The 22,346-nt window shown below is 44.5% G+C and overlaps 1 protein-coding gene across 1 annotated transcript in view; it reads right to left on the reverse strand.

The window, feature by feature from the left end:
* The window catches only part of LOC144752894 (RLA class I histocompatibility antigen, alpha chain 11/11-like), a 161,707-nt gene that overhangs the window by 109,951 nt on the left and 29,410 nt on the right, over window positions 1–22,346 (reverse strand). Inside the window, exon 2 of the mRNA XM_078640719.1 lies at window positions 14,041–14,310. Within this exon, the coding sequence (XP_078496845.1) occupies window positions 14,041–14,188 (148 nt within the window). The 5' untranslated portion in view covers window positions 14,189–14,310. The remainder of the gene's footprint in view (window positions 1–14,040; window positions 14,311–22,346) is intronic.

A 22,346-nucleotide genomic window follows, 5' to 3' on the forward strand; every position in this document is an offset into this window, starting at 1 on the left:
ATCCAACAATTCAGTCCTTAGGGACTGCGTTGAGCACCATGCTTTTCATGTTTTTTGTTGTTGTTCTTTTGTTCATATTTGTTATACCCAGGGATGGTGGAGTGGCGGGGTGGGGGTGTTGGGGATGTGAGTGGATAGGGGTCTCTGACTACCACTTGGCTGGCTCTGGGGGTGGCTACGGGGGTTAAACTATTTTCATGGAATGTCAGGGGCTTGAACTCCCCTAACAAATGGCAGTGTCTCTGGAAGTACTTGGGGGACCCGGCACCGCAGGTAGTGACGATTCAAGAATCCCATCTCAAGAAGGAAAAAGAACTCAGGCTATAACATAAACATTTCCCACTGATATTCCAGGCCAGTAGTCCTAAACAACAAAATGGCGTGTCCCTTCTGTTTTATTCCTCTGCACATTTCATCCACGAGGCCACGCAGAAAGATAGGGAGGGCAGATTTCTCATGGTCAAGGGGTCATTAATGGGTAGGACCTGCACACGAGTGTGGTTCCTTGAATTCTGAACCTGTGTTTTAAATATCATGATTCTGTTATGAATTTGGTAACAGCAGACCATAAACAGTGAGTTCAGCAAGTGCAAGTGTTTTCGTCATGTTACACCAATGGATTCACTGTGTATTTGAAGGTTTTGTTCTGAACCCTCGGGTTCCATCTTGTGCATAGCAGCCATTTTGTGGATTGCCCTTACAGTAGGCCCTCACTGGGGCAGAACAAGTATTTAAGGACATAACCTTAGCATGGGTTTGTGCTGACTCCTGCATGACCTGGCGAAAGCTGACCCTGTTGCTTGAGGCTAACCTTGCCAAGCCAGTTCCTGCCCTTTAGCTGATCAAGATTATAGATCAGGGCACAGGACATTGTAAAGATTTACTACACACAAACGTGCCTATCTTACTTCCATCTGTTCCTGTTTCTGCCTCCACGAACTATTTATGACATGGGCTGTGATCTTACTGTTTTGTGTATATCCGGCCTTGTCAGCTATAGAATGTACGCATTATGTGGACATTGTTTATGGCCTGGACTTATCTTGAAAGTGGGTTTGTCATCATACAGTGCTTTGTTTGCACGTCCTGGGAGTGACCAACAATAATGTACTTCAAAGGTAAAATGTGTGCCTAGGGCATAATAAATGGCATAAAAGGTCTGTGCTGAGACCATTCAGCAGGCTGCCTCATTCAGTTGCTTTAGGGGTGACTGGGCGACGTAGCCTCACAATTAATTATAATAAAGATGTCTTTTCATATTTCAAATTCTCTGTTGATTTCTTTGCTGCTTTTGAATGGACTACTTATTGGTAAGACCCCTGAGAAGGAGTTTGAGGATTTCTAGTACATCAGATGGCGCGACCAACGATGGGCCTCATCAAGAAGTGACTATCTGGAGGAGTAATCTTGTCAGAAATCTACTGGGGCAGGCAATACAGAAATCTACTAAAAGAGGTACTCTGTGCACAGAGGTTCTGGGGGATTCTTTGTCTCTGCGGCCCAGTATATTTTTGATTTTTCTGACTTAAACTCTCACTCCTGACTGAGGAACCTTTTTGGCGTAAGTGTTTTTTTTTTAAAAAAAGAGACTGTTAGTGCAGTTAGAACTTGGCAGTTAGAATTTGGACAACTATTTGTTTGGTATAGCTTTGATTAGTTTGTATAGGTTTGTATATGCGAATTGCAATTTGTGTAGGCAGGTAATGAAGAGACTTTTCTCCATCTGCTTTAGTTGACGTATAAGTGGGTCGCTCCCAGTCCTTAGTTCTTAGTTCTTTGGTCCTTAGTTTATTTGAACATTGCAATATTCAAAAACCGAGGGTCTCGTACATTTGCGAGTGTATTGATAGAGGTAGCCCCTTGAAGTTTGAAGCTTGGTTAGTGAGCGCAGATGCCTAATCATAGCAAATTTGGTATTTGGTTTTGTTTAAGTTGCAACAGGGATTCCCGATTGGAGGGTTCATGTCCGATACCTCTGGTTGGAACTCCAACTTATGAGCTCTATTTAGCTAAAGCGCGCTGTATTGTGTGTCCTGAGTGTTTGACCTCCTTTCTGTTTGTGTATGGAGTGGGCCCAATGTGTGTTTGTTGGTTTTCTTGATGTTTTCAGTTTGTTAAGTAAAATGCTGGTTGGTTAATGTTGAGTAGAAACTTGAGTAAAAGATACAGAAATTAAACATGTAATGTGCTAAGATGGGTATGTGTTGCTCTTTAGTTTGTAGAATGAGCAATTGTGCACATATACAAAACTGCCGTTACACACTTAAAGGGTAAAATTAGGAAAAACATTCAATAGATATAAATAAGGCCCCCAAAAAAAATACGAAATTGTCTATTTTTACAAAAATAAATACATTTACAGCATTTTCCTTAGATGCACTGTATTAGATGTTCATAGGCAAACATTTCAGCTGCAGTATATTTGATAGGAATGTTCATTCAGCCAGCACTTTTCCAGTTAAACACGGGTGGAATTTTGCATAACCGTCCTTTTAAATAAATGTGGCGCAAAAATGTGACGCAGGAATGTGACGCGTTTAGGTTTGTGAGTTAATGCATCTAAATGACAGACAAGGGATGCAGCGGGCTCTTATATGTAGAACAATCACAAAAAGGAATTATTGGTTTTATTAGAAGAAAAAATTATTAATTATGAAAAATAATTATTAAAAATAAGTGCTACAAAAATCGTTTTTTAATATTTATAAAGCTTAACACTCATACTATGACCTCCTAGCATTAAACTTTGATTTAAGTTATGTTGCATCACTAAAATGACAAGCATTCGTGTGTATAATTTCCCCTTGGCATAGGTGCAAGCAAGCTCATTTTTATAAAGTATAAGTTATTATTTTCAAATGCCTGACTCAAGGGTTATGTAATAGACATTCTAGTAATACATATTATGCAAGAAAATTGTAGGATATTCATTTTTTAATGCCCAAAATATGAAAGTCGATTTTGAGCAAAAGCACTGTTTAAACTGCATTTTGCTTTCATTTAGAGTACTTTTTAAAGTGTCTCAGCTTCAGTAAATGCATACATTTAGGTTTTGATATATATTTGCAGGTTGTGCCTTCTTATGATTCAGTGGGTTAATGTGCCAGTACAAAGGCTTGTTTTTATATCAGGGTTGAAGGTTCTAGCTTCAGCTAGGCCTACGGAAAAGTTTGTTCATTTAAGGACTGATGAAGTGTGTACCATAGGATTGCAACAAGCATTTACTCTAAAAAAAACTGGTATGTGTGTTATTAGGTTTCGTGAATTATTCACAGTAAATGTAGTTTAATAATCTGGGAATAGAGATAATTTTAGCGTCTAAAAAAGAGAAATTATTTTTCAAAATAGAGATAATTATTACAGGTTAGGAGAAATTAGTTAGGCCTTCTGGCTTTGACAGCTTCAGTGTGGCAGAAGCTGAGGGCAGAGAGAATTGCAGAGGCTGGCTCGAGCAACGCTGCTGAGATGTTATATTTTAGTTTCCCTGTAAACAATGGAGAAGACTGTCATGTTGACATTTGTGACATTTTAATTAGGACTTTGCCTCCGAGAAATGCAGAATGACCTTTCTGAACGAGCCTCTAAAGGTGGGGTTTCTGGTTTCTCCGTGAGAACATCAATAAAATGAAAGAACTTAATTTAATAGGGAAAATAAAAAGGGGTTTCTTTGAAAGTCCCAAACATCATGTTAAATGCTCTGCAGAACTGATACATTTGTGTCTCCACGCTAAGAAAAATAATGTTTGCTAGTTGCGTTTATTTGACAGAAAACGAAGTGTTGCATTAAGTCTTAGATAGAAAATAAGATGCAGCCCTTTTCCAAAATTTTGAAGGCTACAGGCTACAGGCCTAAGTGAAAATGATTTGCTAATTAGGAATTATTTTTCACAGTGGAAATTATAGGTGCCAAATTAATATGGAGTGTCAGTGTAACCATTTCTTTTAGAACGGTAAAAATAAGGTGGCTTGATGTTGCGAGGTGTGGTGTGTATTTTTCTGCTTCTGCCTACAGATCATTCATGGATTGTTCTAAGGCTGACAAGACACGTGAGTTTGGTTAGTTGAAAGGAGATGTGTTTTTGTGTAATTTCTTTGGAAAGAAATGTTCATGTTTTCGTTTGTGTATTAAGCCCTATCGTGAAATATTTTAGCTGGTCCTGTATGTTAGAAGAGAGACAGCAAAGTTATATTTGACAGCAGACTCCCACTGCCTGATGCTCTACTGTCAAAAGGAGGTAAGGCTTTTAGACCTGACAAATTTAGACAGGCCCAAATATTGGGTTTTGGGCTGCAGGTTTACAGTGCATAAAGTACATGTGCCATGGTGCTGTGTGTCACCGCTTATTCACATATGCTATTGTTTTGTCTGTGCTTTTTTTGTGCTTGATATACAGCAAGTATATCTGATGGCTTGACATGTGCATTTTTTTTGTGTGTATGTTTTGTTTTATGTTGTTACTATTACACGTTCCCCTGTGTTGTGAAAGGACCCGTATGACGATACGTATCATTGCACAACAGTTGGATGGATTTGGTATAATGATAAATTTCACAGATATGGTTTTCATACTGTGAGGAAGACAGGCAGCACTTTTACCAGTGCATGCCTAAATTTGGCTATAATGATATTGAAGAAAACTAAAAAGATATACAGGATCAAAGTGTGTCACCTGCTGTTAGTCACTTACTGCCCCTTCCCTTAAAGGAACAGGCAGCCCTACATTTATGTATCCTTGATTGGACCTAAGGATGGAATTATAGATCTGTGACTCAAGGTGGCCTAATTTCTATATTGCATTGCTTAATCATGTTCTGTTTCCCAAATAACATATGGCTTTGTCCCTTGAAAGGAAACCAGGTTTCATTTTTTTTTTCTCCCTGAAGAGAGAACAGGAACATTAGTTAAGATTACCGTATATGGTGTAGTTGCCAGCGGTAGAGTTAAAATTTGTGTAACTTTGGTCTTTTGTGTATCCCCTGTACTCTTGGTGCTGTGTCACATGCCTGAGGCACCCAAGCAAACTCTTGTTCTTCCTATAGATTTTTCTTTTGTTGCTTCTCCCCTGACCGATGTCGCATCATGCTTAGTTATTGGGGATTTTAGTTGTGTCCTAGTTCCATTTCCCTTTTCCATATTCCTTTCACCAGTCAGCCCATTTATTATTATGGGCGTATTGTTTATGTTCACACTTCTAGACTGCAGTGATGTATCAGGGACCCCCCCATGTTATGTATAATTCCCTTTTGTATGACCAGACTGGTTTTCAAGAATTTTCCTCAGGCCTACTTCAATGTTTTTTTCAGACTGACTGTCGGGGTAGTGATAGACTGGTTAACTGACCCAATATTATAGTAAGACAAGTTTTCCATCTCGATAGGAGATATCTTAAGTTTACCTTTTGAACATGACGAATTTTCAATGTCTATTTTAATTTTTCAGTTCTCTTCTGTTCCTGCTGCTTTAATTTTTGGTGGGATCAGATGTGTTCTAATCATGCAAATACCAGGACTCTCTAGTTCTTGTCTTTTTGTCTGCACATTTGATCATTAGCCTTTGTATTGCATAGTGCACTTGATGCACATTTTTTAAAGGGACTTTTCTTCAGTTCCTTGATAATCTGTATTATGTCATTTCTCTATTTGAGATGTTCTAGATAAGGAATTTAGGAACACCTAGGCTTAATCATTAAGGAAAATATGTATTTACCCCATTAGACAATGCCACTGTGTGAGGACATCCATTTAGATTCCCATGGCGTATTGCCACTCCCTTGCAGATTGCAGGCCACCTGCTTGCAGTCCCCTTGTTAAAACCCATGAACTGTTTTTTGTGCTTGATTTGAAGGAAACTAACATTTCCTATATCACTAGGTTACATTTCCTATGTCACTAGGTTACATTTCCTATATCACTAGGTTCTGCCGGATCTTCCAGAGTCAAAGGAAGAGTGATACCCTGCAGACCTGTGATCGAGACTAAGCCCACTCCCCATCAGTGACCGCTACAGATGAATGACAGACTTCTTGGCTCTACAATTCCTGCAACCAGAAAGTCACGAGGCTGGACAGCGATCATCAGCGTGCCGTCAATGGTACCTCCCAAGCAAGGCATTTGCTTCATCGGAAGGCATTGCAGAAAAAAAAAAGGAGTTGGTTCCTTGTTTGCCACAGAATGAGAGCTTCTGTTTGTTTGAGCTTTCTACCTGTTATGTGCTGGAAACCTCTGACAGTGTACAGTCCCTTGAGCCCTTGGCCCGAGTTTTGGCCACACACACACCTCTTTTCCCTTTGCTCCGACGGAAAGGCACTATATTCTGGTGCCCATGAGAGAGCAGCTTGAGCGTCCTCTGACACTAAATAGTGAGTGTTGGAGTCTGAAAGTGCTGCTGATCTTGAGAGGTTGTTTCTCAGTAGTGCTTGGATCAGCACGAGATGTTTTGTGCCCATGATCGATGAAGAGCACATCATTTGTAGTGTCTGCCACAAAGAAGAGACACTGGTGCATTGTTTTGAGACATTGAGACTTTCGAGTGAGCTGTGGGTGTTTGCCAGGAGGGCACTCCAACTAAGCAGTACTTTTTCTCATGAAAAGGCCTGAATCGAGAGGCCCAACTCGGAAGAAGACAATGGAAGCGGATTTGATGGACAATAGAAGCCTTCCAAAGAGGCTTATAACGAACTTTGGGCACAGTTGCAGATATAGACTGAGTGATTGCCTATGTAAGGGCAAAAGGATGGTCTGTGGTTCCTTGAATTCTGAACCTGTGTTTTAAATATCATGATTCTGTTATGAATTTGGTAACAGCAGACCGTAAACAGTGAGTTCAGCAAGTGCAAGTGTTTTCGTCATATTACACCAATGGATTCACTGTGTATTTGAAGGTTTTGTTCTGAACCCTCGGGTTCCATCTTGTGCATAGCAGCCATTTTGTGGATTGCCCTTACAGTAGGCCCTCACTGGGGCAGAACAAGTATTTAAGGACATAACCTTAGCATGGGTTTGTGCTGACTCCTGCATGACCTGGTGAAAGCTGACCCTGTTGCATGAGGCTAACCTTGCCAAGCCAGTTCCTGCCCTTTAGCTGATCAAGATTATAGATCAGAGCACAGGACATTGTAAAGATTTACTACACACAAACGTGCCTATCTTACTTCCATCTGTTCCTGTTCCTGACTCCACGAGCTATTTATGACATGGGCTGTGATCTTACTGTTTTGGGTTTATCCGGACTTGTCAGCTAGAGAATGTACGCATTATGTGGACATTGTTTATGGCCTGGACTTATCTTGAAAGTGGGTTTGTCATCATACAGTGCTTTGTGTGCACGTCCTGGGAGTGACCAACAATAATGTACTTCAAAGAGAAAATGTGTGCCTAGGGCATAATAAATGGTATAAAAGGTCTGTGCTGAGACCATTCAGCAGGCTGCCTCATTCAGTTGCTTTAGGGGTGACTGGGCGACGTAGCCTCACAATTAATTGTAATAAAGATGTATTTTCATATTTCAGATTCTCTGTTGATTTCTTTGCTGCTTTTGAATGGACTACTTATTGGTAAGACCCCTGAGAAGGAGTTTGAGGATTTCTAGTACATCACGAGCCTCAATATACGCCCCCAATGCAGGACAGGTGGACTTTGTTTCCCACTTTTTAGATTCCCTAGCAGGGTTTGTGGCTGGGGACATAATCGTCATGAGGTGTCTACCTGCGGGTCCCTATTCTGGGACCCGCAGGTAGACACCACACACTCACATAGGGCAGGAGGAGGGGTGTTCCCTAACTCACTCAAGCAATCAATCCACCAATTGGGTCTAATTGACATATAGAAGTCCCTCAATCCTACCATGAGGGATTTCTCTTTCTTTTCCCACACTCACAGATCATTTTAAAGAATCAACCATATTTTTCTCAGCCAGTTGCTTGTGCACTCGGTCACAACTTCCATTTTCCTCCCTATGGCTATTTCAGATCATGCATCTCTGACCTGTCCGCTAAACAGGCCGGCCCCTAGATCCAAACTATCCAGATGATACTTCCCGGAGGCACTATGTAGGGATAGATTCCACCAAGATGATCTCCGCAAAGCAATAAGGGACTTCTTCCTTCTCAATGGTCCTGGGGATATGTCCCTGATGAACAATTGGGATGCCTTTAAGGAGCATATCAGGGGTCACTGCATCTCCCTAGCCCCCTCCCTCAGATGGCTTCAGACTAAGGAGAGGATAGATTTAGAGCAGGAGTTGTTGGAGGCGGAAAGGACTAACAAGGACACCCTTTCTGCTGCTTCTCTCTGAAAGGTCACGGCCCTTAGGGAGAAACTCAACGTTATCTACAATAACAGAGCAGAGAAGACTATCCTGAGGCTTCAAGCCGGAGGGTACGAGGGGAAGGTCAAGGTGGTCACACACCTGGCAAAGCAGCTGTGGGTCAAACAAGAAAAGGCATTTGTGAAACAGATCATTGACGATAATGGCACAATCCATGATAGTGAGGAAGGGAAAGCTGGGGCCTTTTGTGAATTTTATCACACACTATATCAGGCGGCATCACTCAGGGAGCCTGATCAAATACAGTACCTAGACACGCTTGACCTCCCCCAGGCCCCAGCATCCACCAACGATACTTTGGGAGGGGCAATCACTATGGATGAGGTGCAGGCTGCTATAGACTCCCTAAACGCCATAAAGCACTAGGCTTCGACGGCTTCACGATGCACTTTTATCGCACTTTTGCAGCCGATTTGACCCCTCACCTCACTGAGTTGTTCAATGCTATCGCATCTCATCAGGCGGTGTCACCGACCATGGGGGATGCCCTGATCTCCAGCATCCCTAAACTAGGAAAAGATCCACAAAAATGATCATCATAACATCCTACAGTCCTCCTTAATTCAGTTACAAAACTCTACTCCAAAATACTGGTCACTAGGCTCGAGAACATCTTCCCTGATCTCATAGTTCCGGATCAGTCGGGGTTCATTAAAGGGCGCCAGACACATGACAACCTCCGAATAATATTTCACCTTACAGACAAAGCCCAAAAGAAATACCTCCTGGCAGCTTTATTATCACTCAATGCAGAGAAGGACTTTGACTGGGTTGATTGGGCTTACCTGAGTCTCTGCGTCAATTCGGGTTCTGTGAGGCTTTCATAGGGATAATCCATGCTAATTTTAGTGCCCCTAGTACTAGGGTCCTGGTCAATGGGGTGGCCTCTGATTTTTTTTAACTTAGCTAGAGGGACGAGACAAGGCTGTCCTCTGTCCCCAATGCTTTTTGCCCTTAGCATAGAACCTTTTGCGGTGAGGGTGCAGACAAATCAGATCAGTCAGATCAGATTCGGGACCGATGATCACAAAAGAGCCCTATTTGCGGAAGATATCCTGCTGCGGCTCACCAACCCAGCTACCTTCCTCTCTGAAATTGGCCAGGAACTGGAGCACTTCGAAATTGTGTCCGAGTTCAAGGTCAATCCCTCTAAATCTTTCATTCTAAATCTTACCCTGCTGCCAGAGACTCAGAGGCTACTAACAGAAGTGTCTCCCTTCCAGTGGGCATGCAGACATCAAATACTTAGGCGTCCAAAACAACCCCAAGCTCAGTGACCTATGTAAGGCCAACTTTCCTCCCCTGCTTAGGCAACTTGCAACGGCCTTTAAAAAATGGAGTGCGGCCTATATCACCTGGATTGGCAGGATAAATACGACCAAGATTAATGTATCAGCCAGTCTCCTTTATCACTTCCAGGGGCTCCCCATCCCACCTGATAAAGGTCTTTTTACTGAATTAAAAACCATCCTTCTCAAGTTCACCTGGCAGGGTCAACGTACTCGGCTCTCCTACCACCTTTTGACGAGGCCGCGCACTAAAGGGGGTCTTGCCCTTCCGGACTTTTTAACTTTCTACAGGGCTGCACAACTACGAGTACTGAGTGAGTGGTCCCGTAGAGAATCAGAGAAGTTATGGACAGGTGACGTGGAGAACGATATGGGATTTCCCCTGGAGACAGAAATCAGACAGGTCCGCCTACGCCTACCTCAGTGTTCCTACTTCCCCAACACTCCAAGGGTGTGATATGGTGACCAAAACGCTACCCCTGATCACGTTCCCGCCCCCTTATAACTCCATCCACTTTAGTGCGGTCTTTCCTCCGGCTCTCCACCAAGGGCCTTTCGACCTCTGGAAAGAAGGCGGCTGCATCAAGATATCGGACCTTTTCAATGGGGACAAAATATGCACATTCACTGACTGCATGTCCCAATACCACCTACTGCGCACTGAGCACCATCATTATACGCAGCTGGTGCACTGGGTACAACAACCCCAGTACCGCCAAGCGGCCACAAGGATACTACTCCCTCCAGAAAAATTTCTTAGGTCTGGCACAATGGGGAGGAGGTGTATCTCCTTTCTTTCCACCCTTCTACTTACCCTATCTCCACACCGCACACAACATCACAGAATGTTCTGGGAGGGCATGTTGCAAGAGCCACCCTCGGACGAACAAAGGAACTCCCTGTACAAAGATATAGCGAAGTTTAACAAGTCTATGTATGTAAGGGAAGCCCACCATAAAACATTATACGATTGGTATCTCCACCCACACAAATTGCACTCCATCTTCCCTGACATTTCTGACCGGTGCTGGCAAGGGTGTGGCCTCCTGGGGGATTTCAAACACATCTGATTGGACTGCCCGGTCATATAGACCTATTGGAATGAGGGTGCATATTATCAAGGGTGGCGATAATTCTATCGCCCTATTAGCAAGCTGTCGCTAACAGCAGTTAGTGACAGCTTGTAGGCGATAGCGAGTGGTTTGGGGCCCGCTTTGCATGTCAGCGATATTTATCGCTAATGACATGCAAAGTGGGCGTACCCAACCTGTTAGCGACTGAAAGAAGTCGCTAACCTCGCTATCGCCTATTACCAACACAGGCGTAGCGTTGGAAATATTTGCGCTAAGCGCGAATATCTCCAAAAACTAACGCCTGCTCAGACCAGTGATAATGCATGAATATTGCTGTATTCTCAGCGATATTCACAGATTTTGCCGCTATCGCCTGGAATTTTATCGCTTTTGAGATAAAAGCTGCTAATAGCACGTTATCTCAGCGATAAAATCCGGTGATGCGCGGTGATAAAAAAATTGCAGCTACGTCTACATAGCGATTAATATCGCTATTTGTTGATAATATGCCCCGAGATTCTCTCCCAAATTAAGCTCATACTAGGGTATCCATTGGCGATTCTATAGAGCATGTCCTACTAGGAGTCCGCAATCCCCTACTTAAGTACCAGACCCACGGAGATAGATCTATGATGTGTTTATGCCTGAGTGCAGCGAAGATGGCCTTAGCCGCAGCCTGGAAGAAGCCTGAGGCTCTCTCGCTCACTCAGTGGCATGCCCGCCTGTGGCACGCACTGGCGCTAGAACGCCTTTCCGAGATAGCTGACGATTCTCGCAAGGGCTTCGAATATATATTTGGAGCCCCCTAGTCAGTTACCTCTCCGAAGGTCTCCCAATGTTTGCCTGCAGACCGAGATTAAGAGCCTTACATGTCTTTTTGATTAGGTCACGACCCATCTTCTCTCTAGGTTGAGATCGCAGGTGTGTTGCCCTGTTAATGGTTTCCCCTGAGGGGGCCACGGGGGGTTCCTGCTAGGGTCTGGCTCCCCCTTTATTTGCTTCTCCTCCCCCCTATCAGATCCTGCCATTGCCTCATGAACCTCCCTGGGTAAAGTTGTTGGTAGTTCTTTTTTCGTTCTTGGTTTCTTTTCTTTGTTATTTTGCGGAATACAGACATTACTTACCCATTTGGGTTTCAATTGTTCATCTACCAATGCGCTCAACATGCTTGAAGCGCCACAGAGGGTTTGCGCTTATACTGTATGGTAGATGGTGGGGTCACCCACCACACTAGTGCAGGCCCTCACCTTTGAGTTCAGATTCAGGAGCTGTTCACTGTGTAATGTGAAACCGTGTGTGTACTCTAGCTAACTAAGGGGCATATCATCAAGGTGCCACAATAAGTTTATCGCCGCTTTTGCATCTGTTTTCGGCCGAAAAGCAGTGATAATTTTATCGCATGATCAGCAAGGTCACGCTATCGCGTGAATCCTTGCCTCAGCACCTGTTTTCCCAACGTCCAGCATCTCACCACTAATGAGATGCATAGTGGGCTTTCCGCAGTGAAATAACCGTTGAAATGTCACTAACACGAGCGACTCCTATCAGCAAGTATGGTGCAAACCTGTGTAGCGCCAATAATAATATCACTAAGCCCGCTTATCGCAGCTTTGTTTACGCCTGCTTCAGAAGTGACTTACCCATGTCTTCCAATGGGAGGTGGATTGTAGGGATGAGTCTGCCCTTCACTATCAACAAGGTTCTCATTTTCACCTTCATGTTATTGCTGGGTTTCCAGCTGTAAGCGCACACTTACACCGCTGTATTACCTATCGCATTGGAGATAGGCATTGCTGATAGCACGCTATCTCCGCGATAGGATCCAGCGATAGCTGGCGTTAAGTTGTAACGCTCTAAGAGCGGTCAGCGATGTTTATCGCTTCTTGTTGATGATATGCCCCTATGGACTTGGAATAGCACCTGTAAAGTAAGTAGGCTTGAACGCACTAAGGTCTTTAGTTTTCATGCAATGTTTGTGATCTGTAAAATTCCATTCAATAAACAGATTTTGACATAAAGTAAACAAGCAGGGGAGAAAAAAAATCACTGATCTAATAATCTCTACACAAAAAAATATACTTCACAAAATAAATTCCTGTATTCATGATTCGGATGTGGCATACTCCTCCATCCATAATGAATTAATTAACTCTTCATTTAAAGGGACTAATATCTAGCAAGTAACCTAAAGAGGACTATGTCATGTGTATATTATCAGTCACCCAAACGTTGCCTCTGGTACCACGATCAAAAGTCTGAACACTGTAAGTATTAGCATTTCTGTCCCCTGTGATGTACAATCTAATTACAAATACTCAGCACAAGAGGAGAGAACAAACAGGACGCCTCATTAGTTGCTGCTCAAAAATGCAGTATCTGCCTAGAGTCTAAAGGCAGAGCCTAAAGTGTGTTAAATTATCCAGTAAACATTCAATGTAGGTCTACTAAATTACACTGTGTCAAGATTATATTGTTTCAATCACAATATGCTCAGGGCCACTGGAATTATGCATCAAGGGAGCACAAAATGTATGCGGCAGGGTTTACTAAATTATGCAGCAAGAGAAGCCAAATTATGTGGCATATTGCATCACCTTTATTGATGGTAGTACTGCATTATTTTGTAATTATTTCACCTGGTAATACTGTCTGAGCAAATATATCACCTCAGTAGTACCAGTTTTACAACAAATCACAGAAATAAGCAACTGAAAGGAGACCGTTTCACTTTTCCGAAGGGCCTTCCACTGCGCGCAACCACATGGCACATGTTTAGTAACTTTAGATCCGTTTGAGCTTCCATCAGTTTGATGTTAAAATCTGCAGATAATGCAGCAGATGGTGCCCTCTGGAATCAATGGACACTTTCTCCAGTCAGGGAAATTGAACGCTCCGATGCATACCCTGTGCATATGTGCACCGCATTTGAACATTTAAGAACTCTTGGAACCTTCTATATGTCATGCCAGGGGCAGCCCATGTGAACACCTAAACGTCTGAGGCCCTTGGGAGTCCTGGCCCGCAGAGGAGAGTCACATTGGAGGAGATGGAACCTGGGGACCAGACAGCTGCCGAAAATCACACAGCTGGCTGTGGGTGCTGCTGCAAGCTGTGCATTTTGCTTGAATGATGAACAGACCATGAGTATATTTATTGGAGGTGTAATGAAATATTAAAAATGTGAAGGAAATTATTTAAAAAAAATGCATTCCTATTTCTCTTCGGCTGGTTCTGCCTCCTTTTGCAGCATTCACTGCCCTTGTGGCGCTTGTCTCCCCCTCAACCCTCTCACACCCCGCAGTCGCTGACATCCATCTCCTCTCATTGCTCACCCCCTTCCTCAGTGACTCACCCGAGGTCTGATTATTCTGCTCCATCAGCTCCCTCAGCTTGTCACTCAGCGTGTCCTTCACTACTTGAAAGATGTATGTATTGTCTTTCCAGAACTGAGGATCCTTGTCTGTGATGTTCTCCATCCAGGGGGCCCGGGGCCCCGCCATGCCGCTCTCGCTGGTGTAAGCAATGATGGGGACGTCATCCACAAACCCCACTACGGAAAACTGGGGGGCTCCAGGGAGGGGCTTCGACAGGAGGGAGAACAGATACCGGAGAGAGTGCAAGCCTGGGGGAGGGGAGGGAAAGAGAATTAGAATTAGAAAGTGGATATTGCCTTCCATGAAGGCCCCCACACATCCCTCTTAAGTGTTTCACAAATTCCCTCACACCACACTCGTTGCACTGATCTTGCACACACCCTTCTGTGTGTAACACTACTCCTAGCACATACCTCTCTAACCATGTGTAACACTAACCCTCGCACAAACCCCTCTAACCACATGTAATACTAATTCCCACACACAACCCTCTAACCACATGTAACATCAATTCCCACACACAACTCTCTAACCACATGTAACACCAATTCCCACACACAACCCTCTAACCACATGTAACACTACTCCCTGCACAAACCCCTCTAACCACATGTAACACTAATTCCCACACACAACCCTCTAACCACAAGTAACACCAATTCCCACACACAACCCTCTAACCACATGTAACACCAATTCCCACACACAACAATCTAACCACATGTAACACTACTCCCTGCACAAACCCCTCTAACCACATGTAACACTAATTCCCACACACAACTCTCTAACCACATGTAACACCAATTCCCACACATAACTCTCTAACCACATGTAACACCAATTCCCACACACAACCCTCTAACCACATGTAACATCAATTCCCACACACAACTCTCTAACCACATGTAACACCAATTCCCACACACAACCCTCTAACCACATGTAACACTACTCCCTGCACAAACCCCTCTAACCACATGTAACACTAATTCCCACAAACAAACCTCTAACCACAAGTAACACAAATTCCCACACACAACCCTCTAACCACATGTAACACCAATTCCCACACACAACAATCTAACCACATGTAACACTACTCCCTGCACAAACCCCTCTAACCACATGTAACACTAATTCCCACACACAACTCTCTAACCACATGTAACATCAATTCCCACACACAACTCTCTAACCACATGTAACACCAATTCCCACACATAACTCTCTAACCACATGTAACACCAATTCCCACACACAACCCTCTAACCACATGTAACACTAATTCCCACACACAACCCTCTAACCACAAGTAACACTAATTCCCACACACACCCCTCTAACCACATGTAACACTAATTCCCACACACACCCCTCTAACCACATGTAGCACTACTCCCTGCACAAACCCCTCTAACCACATGTAACACCAATTCCCCACGCACCCCTCGAACCACATGTAATACTAATTCCCGCACACCCCTCTAACCACATGTAACACTAATTCCCACACACAACCCTCTAACCACATGTAACACTAATCCCCACACACACTCCTCTAACCACATGTAACACTAATTCCCACACACAACCCTCTAACCTCATGTAACACTAAGCCCTGCACACACTACTCTAACCATGTGTAACAATAATCCCCACATAAACCCCTCTAATCGGGTGTAACTCTAATCCCCTCACCAAACCCCCTATAACCACATGTAACACTAATTCCCGCACACGCCCCTCTAACCACATGTAACACTAATTTCCACACACAAATCTCTAACCACATGTAACACTAATCCCCACACACACCCCTCTAACTGTGTGTAAAACTAATCCCCACACACACTCCTCTAACCATATGTAACACTAATTCCAGCATACTCCACTCTAACCATGTGTAACACTAATCCCTGCACACACTAATCTAACCATATATAACACTAATCCCTGCACACACCCCTCTAACCACATGTAACACTAATCCCCGTACACACCACTCTAGCTGTGTGCAACAGTAATCCCTGCACACACCCCTCTGTGTGTAACAATAATCCCCACACAAACCCCTAACCGTGTGCAACACTAATCCCCACACACACCTCTCTAATTGTGTGTAACACTAATCCACGCGCACTCCCATCTAGCTACTTGTAACTAATCCCCACACACACCCCTCTAACCGCGTGTAACTAATCGCCCCACACACCCCTCTAACCATGTGTAACACTAATCGCCCTACACACACCCCTCTAACCGCGTGTAACTAATTCCCACACACACCCCTCTAACCGTGTGTAACACTAACCCACGCACAAACCCCTCTAACCACATGTAACACTAATTCCCAAACACACCCCTCTAATCACATATAACACTAATTCCCACACACAAGCCTCTAACCCTAATCACATGTAACACCAATTCCCACACACTACCCTCAAACCGCGTGTAACTAATCCCCACAAGCACCCCTCTAAAGTGTGAAATACTAATCCCCGCACACACCCCTCTAACCATGTGTAACACTAATCCCCCCACACACACTTCTCTAACCGTGTGTAACTAATTCCCGCACACAACCCTCTAACCGTGTGTAACACTAATCCCCCCACACACCCCTCTAACAGCGTGTAACTAATTCCCACACACAACCCTCTAACCACATGTAAAACTAATCCCCACACACAACCCTCTAATTGTGTGTAACACTAATCCCTGCTCAAACCCCTCTAACCGTGTGTAACATGAATCCCCACACACAACGCTCGAACTATGTGTAGCACTGATCCCCACACATGCTCATCTAACCATGTGTAACTCTAATCCCTGCAAACTCCCCTCTAACTGCTTGTAACTAATCCCCACAAACACCCCTCTAACCGCGTGTAACTAATCCCCACACACACCCCTCTAACTGGGTGTAACACTAATCCCCGCACAAACCCCTCTAACCACATGTAACACTAATTCCCGCACACACCCCTCTAACCACATGTAACACTAATTCCCACACATAACCCTCTAATAATAATAATAATAATAAAACCATTTCTAAAGCGCCTGGTTACACTCAGCACAGTGTGTCCCCGCGCTATGATTGCTGTCAACCCCCTAAATAGCTGTTAACACAAGGCTAAGAGACATTGCAAATTCTAGCTGAATATAATTAAGTATGTGGAAAAAGGTAGGTTTTAAGTTTAAGGCGGAATCTCACTTCTGATGGTTCCATACGGAGTTCAATGGGAAGCTCATTCCAGTATTTACCCGCCAGGTACCTGAATGAGCGGCCACCCATTCTAGCCTTACGGATGCGAGGTACCCTGAACAGTATAGTTCCCAATGATCTCAAATTACGTCTGGGACAATGACTGGTCAGAAGCTTTTGCAAATACGCTGGGCCTTTCCATTGGGCAATGCGATGCGTGATGCACAACACTTTGAACCTAATGCGTTCCCTGATGGGGAGCCAATGGAGCATTAACAGGGCCTGTTTCCCTGATGCTCTGCGAGGCAGGTTCAGCACCAGCACCAGCATCATTTTAAACACACTGCAGCCGATGAAGCCCTTTCTTACTTAGGCCTATGAGCAGGGAATTGCCATAGTCAAGATGGGGCGTGACTAAAGCGTGAATTAGAGTTTTCCTGGCACTGATAGGCAGGAGATCTAACACTTTGCGTAATGTTTTAAGGATACCATAGCATCTTCCTGTCACCTTGCCAACATGTTGTTTAAAGGATAGACTAGAGTCCAATAGGACACCTAAGTTCTTCACAGTCTCCGAAGGAGAGGGTGTCGGACCTAGTTCAGACGGCCACCACACAGGCGAACAAATGGATGGGGTTTTTCCGATTACCAACAGCTCAGTCTTGTCACCATTTAGGCGCAGACATTTCTCGTTCATCCAGCTTGCTACCGCCGTGAGGCAGGTGGAAAAATTGATTGCAGCTTCATTCTGTCCCTGGGTAAGTGTGATCATTAGTTGAGTATCATCGGCATATGTGACGATGTCTACTCCAAATGATTCCACAATATGAGCTAGGGGTTCCATATAGAGGTTAAATAATGTCAGGCTCAAGCTGGAGCGCTGTGGGACCCCATGCCTCAACCCCCGGGGGGAGGATTTGAATGGGGGACAATGCACTTGAAAGCTTCTATTCTCGAGAAAAGATCTTATCCATTCGAGGGCCGATCCTTCCACTCCCATTTCTGAGAGGCGAGACAGCAGCGTGGTGTGCGATACGGTGTCAAATGCCGCACTTAGATCTAATAATACTAATGCTGCTGTCTGCCCCTCATCCGCTATTTGTCTCAAAAGTTCCGTGGAGAAAAGGACAGCTAATTCAGTGGAATGACTAGCTCTAAACCACGACTGAGTGGGGTGTAAGAGGTGCCCCTCTTCAAGATATTCCATAAGCTGCGCATTAACTATTTTCTCCACCACTTTCATACAAAGTGGGAGAAGAGACCACATGTAACACTAATCCCCACACACCCCTCTAACCGTGTGTAACACTAATCCCCACACACACTACTCTAACCGTATGTAACACTAATTTCCACACACACCACTCTAACCATGTGTAACACTAATCGCTGCAGACACTACGCTAACCATGTGTAACACTAATCCCTGCACACACCCCTCTAACCACATGTAACACTAATCCCCGCACACTCCCCTCTAACAGCTTGTAACTAATCCCCACACCCACCCCTATAACCGCGTGTAACTAATCCCCACACACACCCCTCTAATGTGTGTAACACTAAACCCCGCACACACCCCTCTAACCACATGTAACACTAATTCCCACACATAACCCTCTAATAATAATAATAATAATAAAACCATTTCTAAAGCGCCTGGTTACACTCAGCACAGTGTGTCCCCGCGCTATGATTGCTGTCAACCCCCTAAATAGCTGTTAACACAAGGCTAAGAGACATTGCAAATTCTAGCTGAATATAATTAAGTATGTGGAAAAAGGTAGGTTTTAAGTTTAAGGCGGAATCTCACTTCTGATGGTTCCATACGGAGTTCAATGGGAAGCTCATTCCAGTATTTACCCGCCAGGTACCTGAATGAGCGGCCACCCATTCTAGCCTTACAGATGCGAGGTACCCTGAACAGTATAGTTCCCAATGATCTCAAATTACGTCTGGGACAATGACTGGTCAGAAGCTTTTGCAAATACGCTGGGCCTTTCCATTGGGCAATGCGATGCGTGATGCACAACACTTTGAACCTAATGCGTTCCCTGATGGGGAGCCAATGGAGCATTAACAGGGCCTGTTTCCCTGATGCTCTGCGAGGCAGGTTCAGCACCAGCACCAGCAGCATTTTGAACACACTGCAGCCGATGAAGCCCTTTCTTACTTAGGCCTATGAGCAGGGAATTGCCATAGTCAAGATGGGGCGTGACTAAAGCGTGAATTAGAGTTTTCCTGGCACTGATAGGCAGGAGATCTAACACTTTGCGTAATGTTTTAAGGATACCATAGCATCTTCCTGTCACCTTGCCAACATGTTGTTTAAAGGATAGACTAGAGTCCAATAGGACACCTAAGTTCTTCACAGTCTCCGAAGGAGAGGGTGTCGGACCTAGTTCAGACGGCCACCACACAAGCGAACAAATGGATGGGGTTTTTCTGATTACCAACAGCTCAGTCTTGTCACCATTTAGGCGCAGACATTTCTCGTTCATCCAGCTTGCTACCGCCGTGAGGCAGGTGGAAAAATTGATTGCAGCTTCATTCTGTCCCTGGGTAAGTGTGATCATTAGTTGAGTATCATCGGCATATGTGACAATGTCTACTCCAAATGATTCCACAATATGAGCTAGGGGTTCCATATAGAGGTTAAATAATGTCAGGCTCAAGCTGGAGCGCTGTGGGACCCCATGCCTCAACCCCCGGGGGGAGGATTTGAATGGGGGACAATGCACTTGAAAGCTTCTATTCTCGAGAAAAGATCTTATCCATTCGAGGGCCGATCCTTCCACTCCCATTTCTGAGAGGCGAGACAGCAGCGTGGTGTGCGATACGGTGTCAAATGCCGCACTTAATAATACTAATGCTGCTGTCTGCCCCTCATCCGCTATTTGTCTCAAAAGTTCCGTGGAGAAAAGGACAGCTAATTCAGTGGAATGACTAGCTCTAAACCACGACTGAGTGGGGTGTAAGAGGTGCCCCTCTTCAAGATATTCCATAAACTGCGCATTAACTATTTTCTCCACCACTTTCATACAAAGTGGGAGAAGAGACCACATGTAACACTAATCCCCACACACCCCTCTAACCGTGTGTAACACTAATCCCCACACACACTACTCTAACCGTATGTAACACTAATTTCCACACACACCACTCTAACCATGTGTAACACTAATCCCTGCAGACACTACGCTAACCATGTGTAACACTAATCCCTGCACACACCCCTCTAACCACATGTAACACTAATCCCCGCACACTCCCCTCTAACAGCTTGTAACTAATCCCCACACCCACCCCTCTAACCGCGTGTAACTAATCCCCACACACACCCCTCTAATGTGTGTAACACTAAACCCCGCACACACCCCTCTAACCATGTGTAACACTAATCCCCCCATGCATACCCCTCTAACCACGTGTAACTAATCCCCACACACACCCCTCTAACCGTGTGTAACACTAATCCCTGCACACACCCCTCTAACCGTGTGTAACACTAATCCCTTCACACACCCCTCTAACCCTGTGTAACTAATCCCTGCACACACCCCTCTAACTGTGTGAAAAACTAATCCCAGCACACACCCCTCTAACCATGTGTAACACTAATTCCTGCACACACCCCTCTACCCGTGTGTAACTAATCCCCACACACACCCCTCTAACCATGTGTAACACTAATCCCCGCACACACCCTTCTAACCATGTGTAACACTAATCCCCCCACGCACACCCCTCTAACCACGTGTAACTTATCCCTGCACACACCCCTCTAACGCTGTGTAACAATAATCCCTGAACACACCCCTCTTACCATGTGTAACACTAATCCCCACACACACCCCTCTAACCGTGTGTAACACTAATCCCTGCACACACCCCTCTAACCATGTGTAACACTAATCCCCCCACGCACACCCCTCAAACCGTGTGCAACTAATACCTGCACACACCCCTCTAACCGTGTGTAATTCTAATCCACACACACCCCTCTAATCGTGTGTAACCCTAATCCACACCCACACCCCTCAAATCATGTGTAACACTAATCCCCCTGGAGTTCTGGACTTTTTGGTTCCGTCCAGAGGTGTCAGGGATAACACCCGAAGACCCCGGAGTTCCACCTGTCTCGGTGCACAAACAAACAGAAACACGGGCTTCTCGATGGTGGCGTCAAAGACCAAAGGTTTATTACTGCAGGGACACAGAAGTCACAGAAACTACACATGGGCAGTATCTAGGAGCCTGTTCGATTTGTACAAAGAGGGTTGCTCCTTATATACTAAATATTGGGCTTCAGGCAAATTCTTTACATGTTACCACAGTTCTAAACATTCGTGTCTTAAACAATAAATATTTGGCGTTGCACAGGAATCGTCAACAGTATCTGATGTCAAAACATTACGAATGAGGGGTTCCCACTATTCCATCATAATCCCATGTCAATTTCTCATACAAGACCCGGACCGCCTCATCGTAAATTTCGTTACCTCCCCCTAACAAAGGCCCAGAAGGAAAGGAGCAGAGCCAGGTGCAGAAGATAGAAAGACAGGATAAGAAATGTTTGTGGGTCGTAAATGGGCACGGTTACCAGCTTCGGCCGCCTAATCATGATCAGGCCAACGAACACAAGAACCAGTATAGCAGGACTGGCCTCAGGCTGGGGAGGCAGCTCTTGCCGAGTCATGCTGCCACAGCGTTGCTGGCCTAAGGTGCACGTGTCACTAGCAAGGTGAATCGCCGGTTAAGGCCTACGTGTCCTTAAATAAAAAGAGGTCATTGCGTGTCCATTGACTATGTGAGGGCAAGGAATACAAAATGGCTTCCGTGTTCTAAGATGGATGCCATGGGTAAATCACAAATGTGTTGGTAACAGGAGTGCTCTTGCTCGTAGCATAGCGAAAACACCAGGATATACTAAATGGATCATTTGCGGTTCACTGATACCAAAATTATGTATTTACGACAATGATTAAAACACGGGTAAAATCGTCACGGAACCTCAGACCCTCCTTTTGCCCTTACATAGGCAATTACTCAGTCTATGTCTGAGTCTAA

Source organism: Lissotriton helveticus, chromosome 5_1 (assembly GCF_964261635.1).
Source record: "Lissotriton helveticus chromosome 5_1, aLisHel1.1, whole genome shotgun sequence".
Lineage (NCBI taxonomy): Eukaryota > Metazoa > Chordata > Amphibia > Caudata > Salamandridae > Lissotriton > Lissotriton helveticus.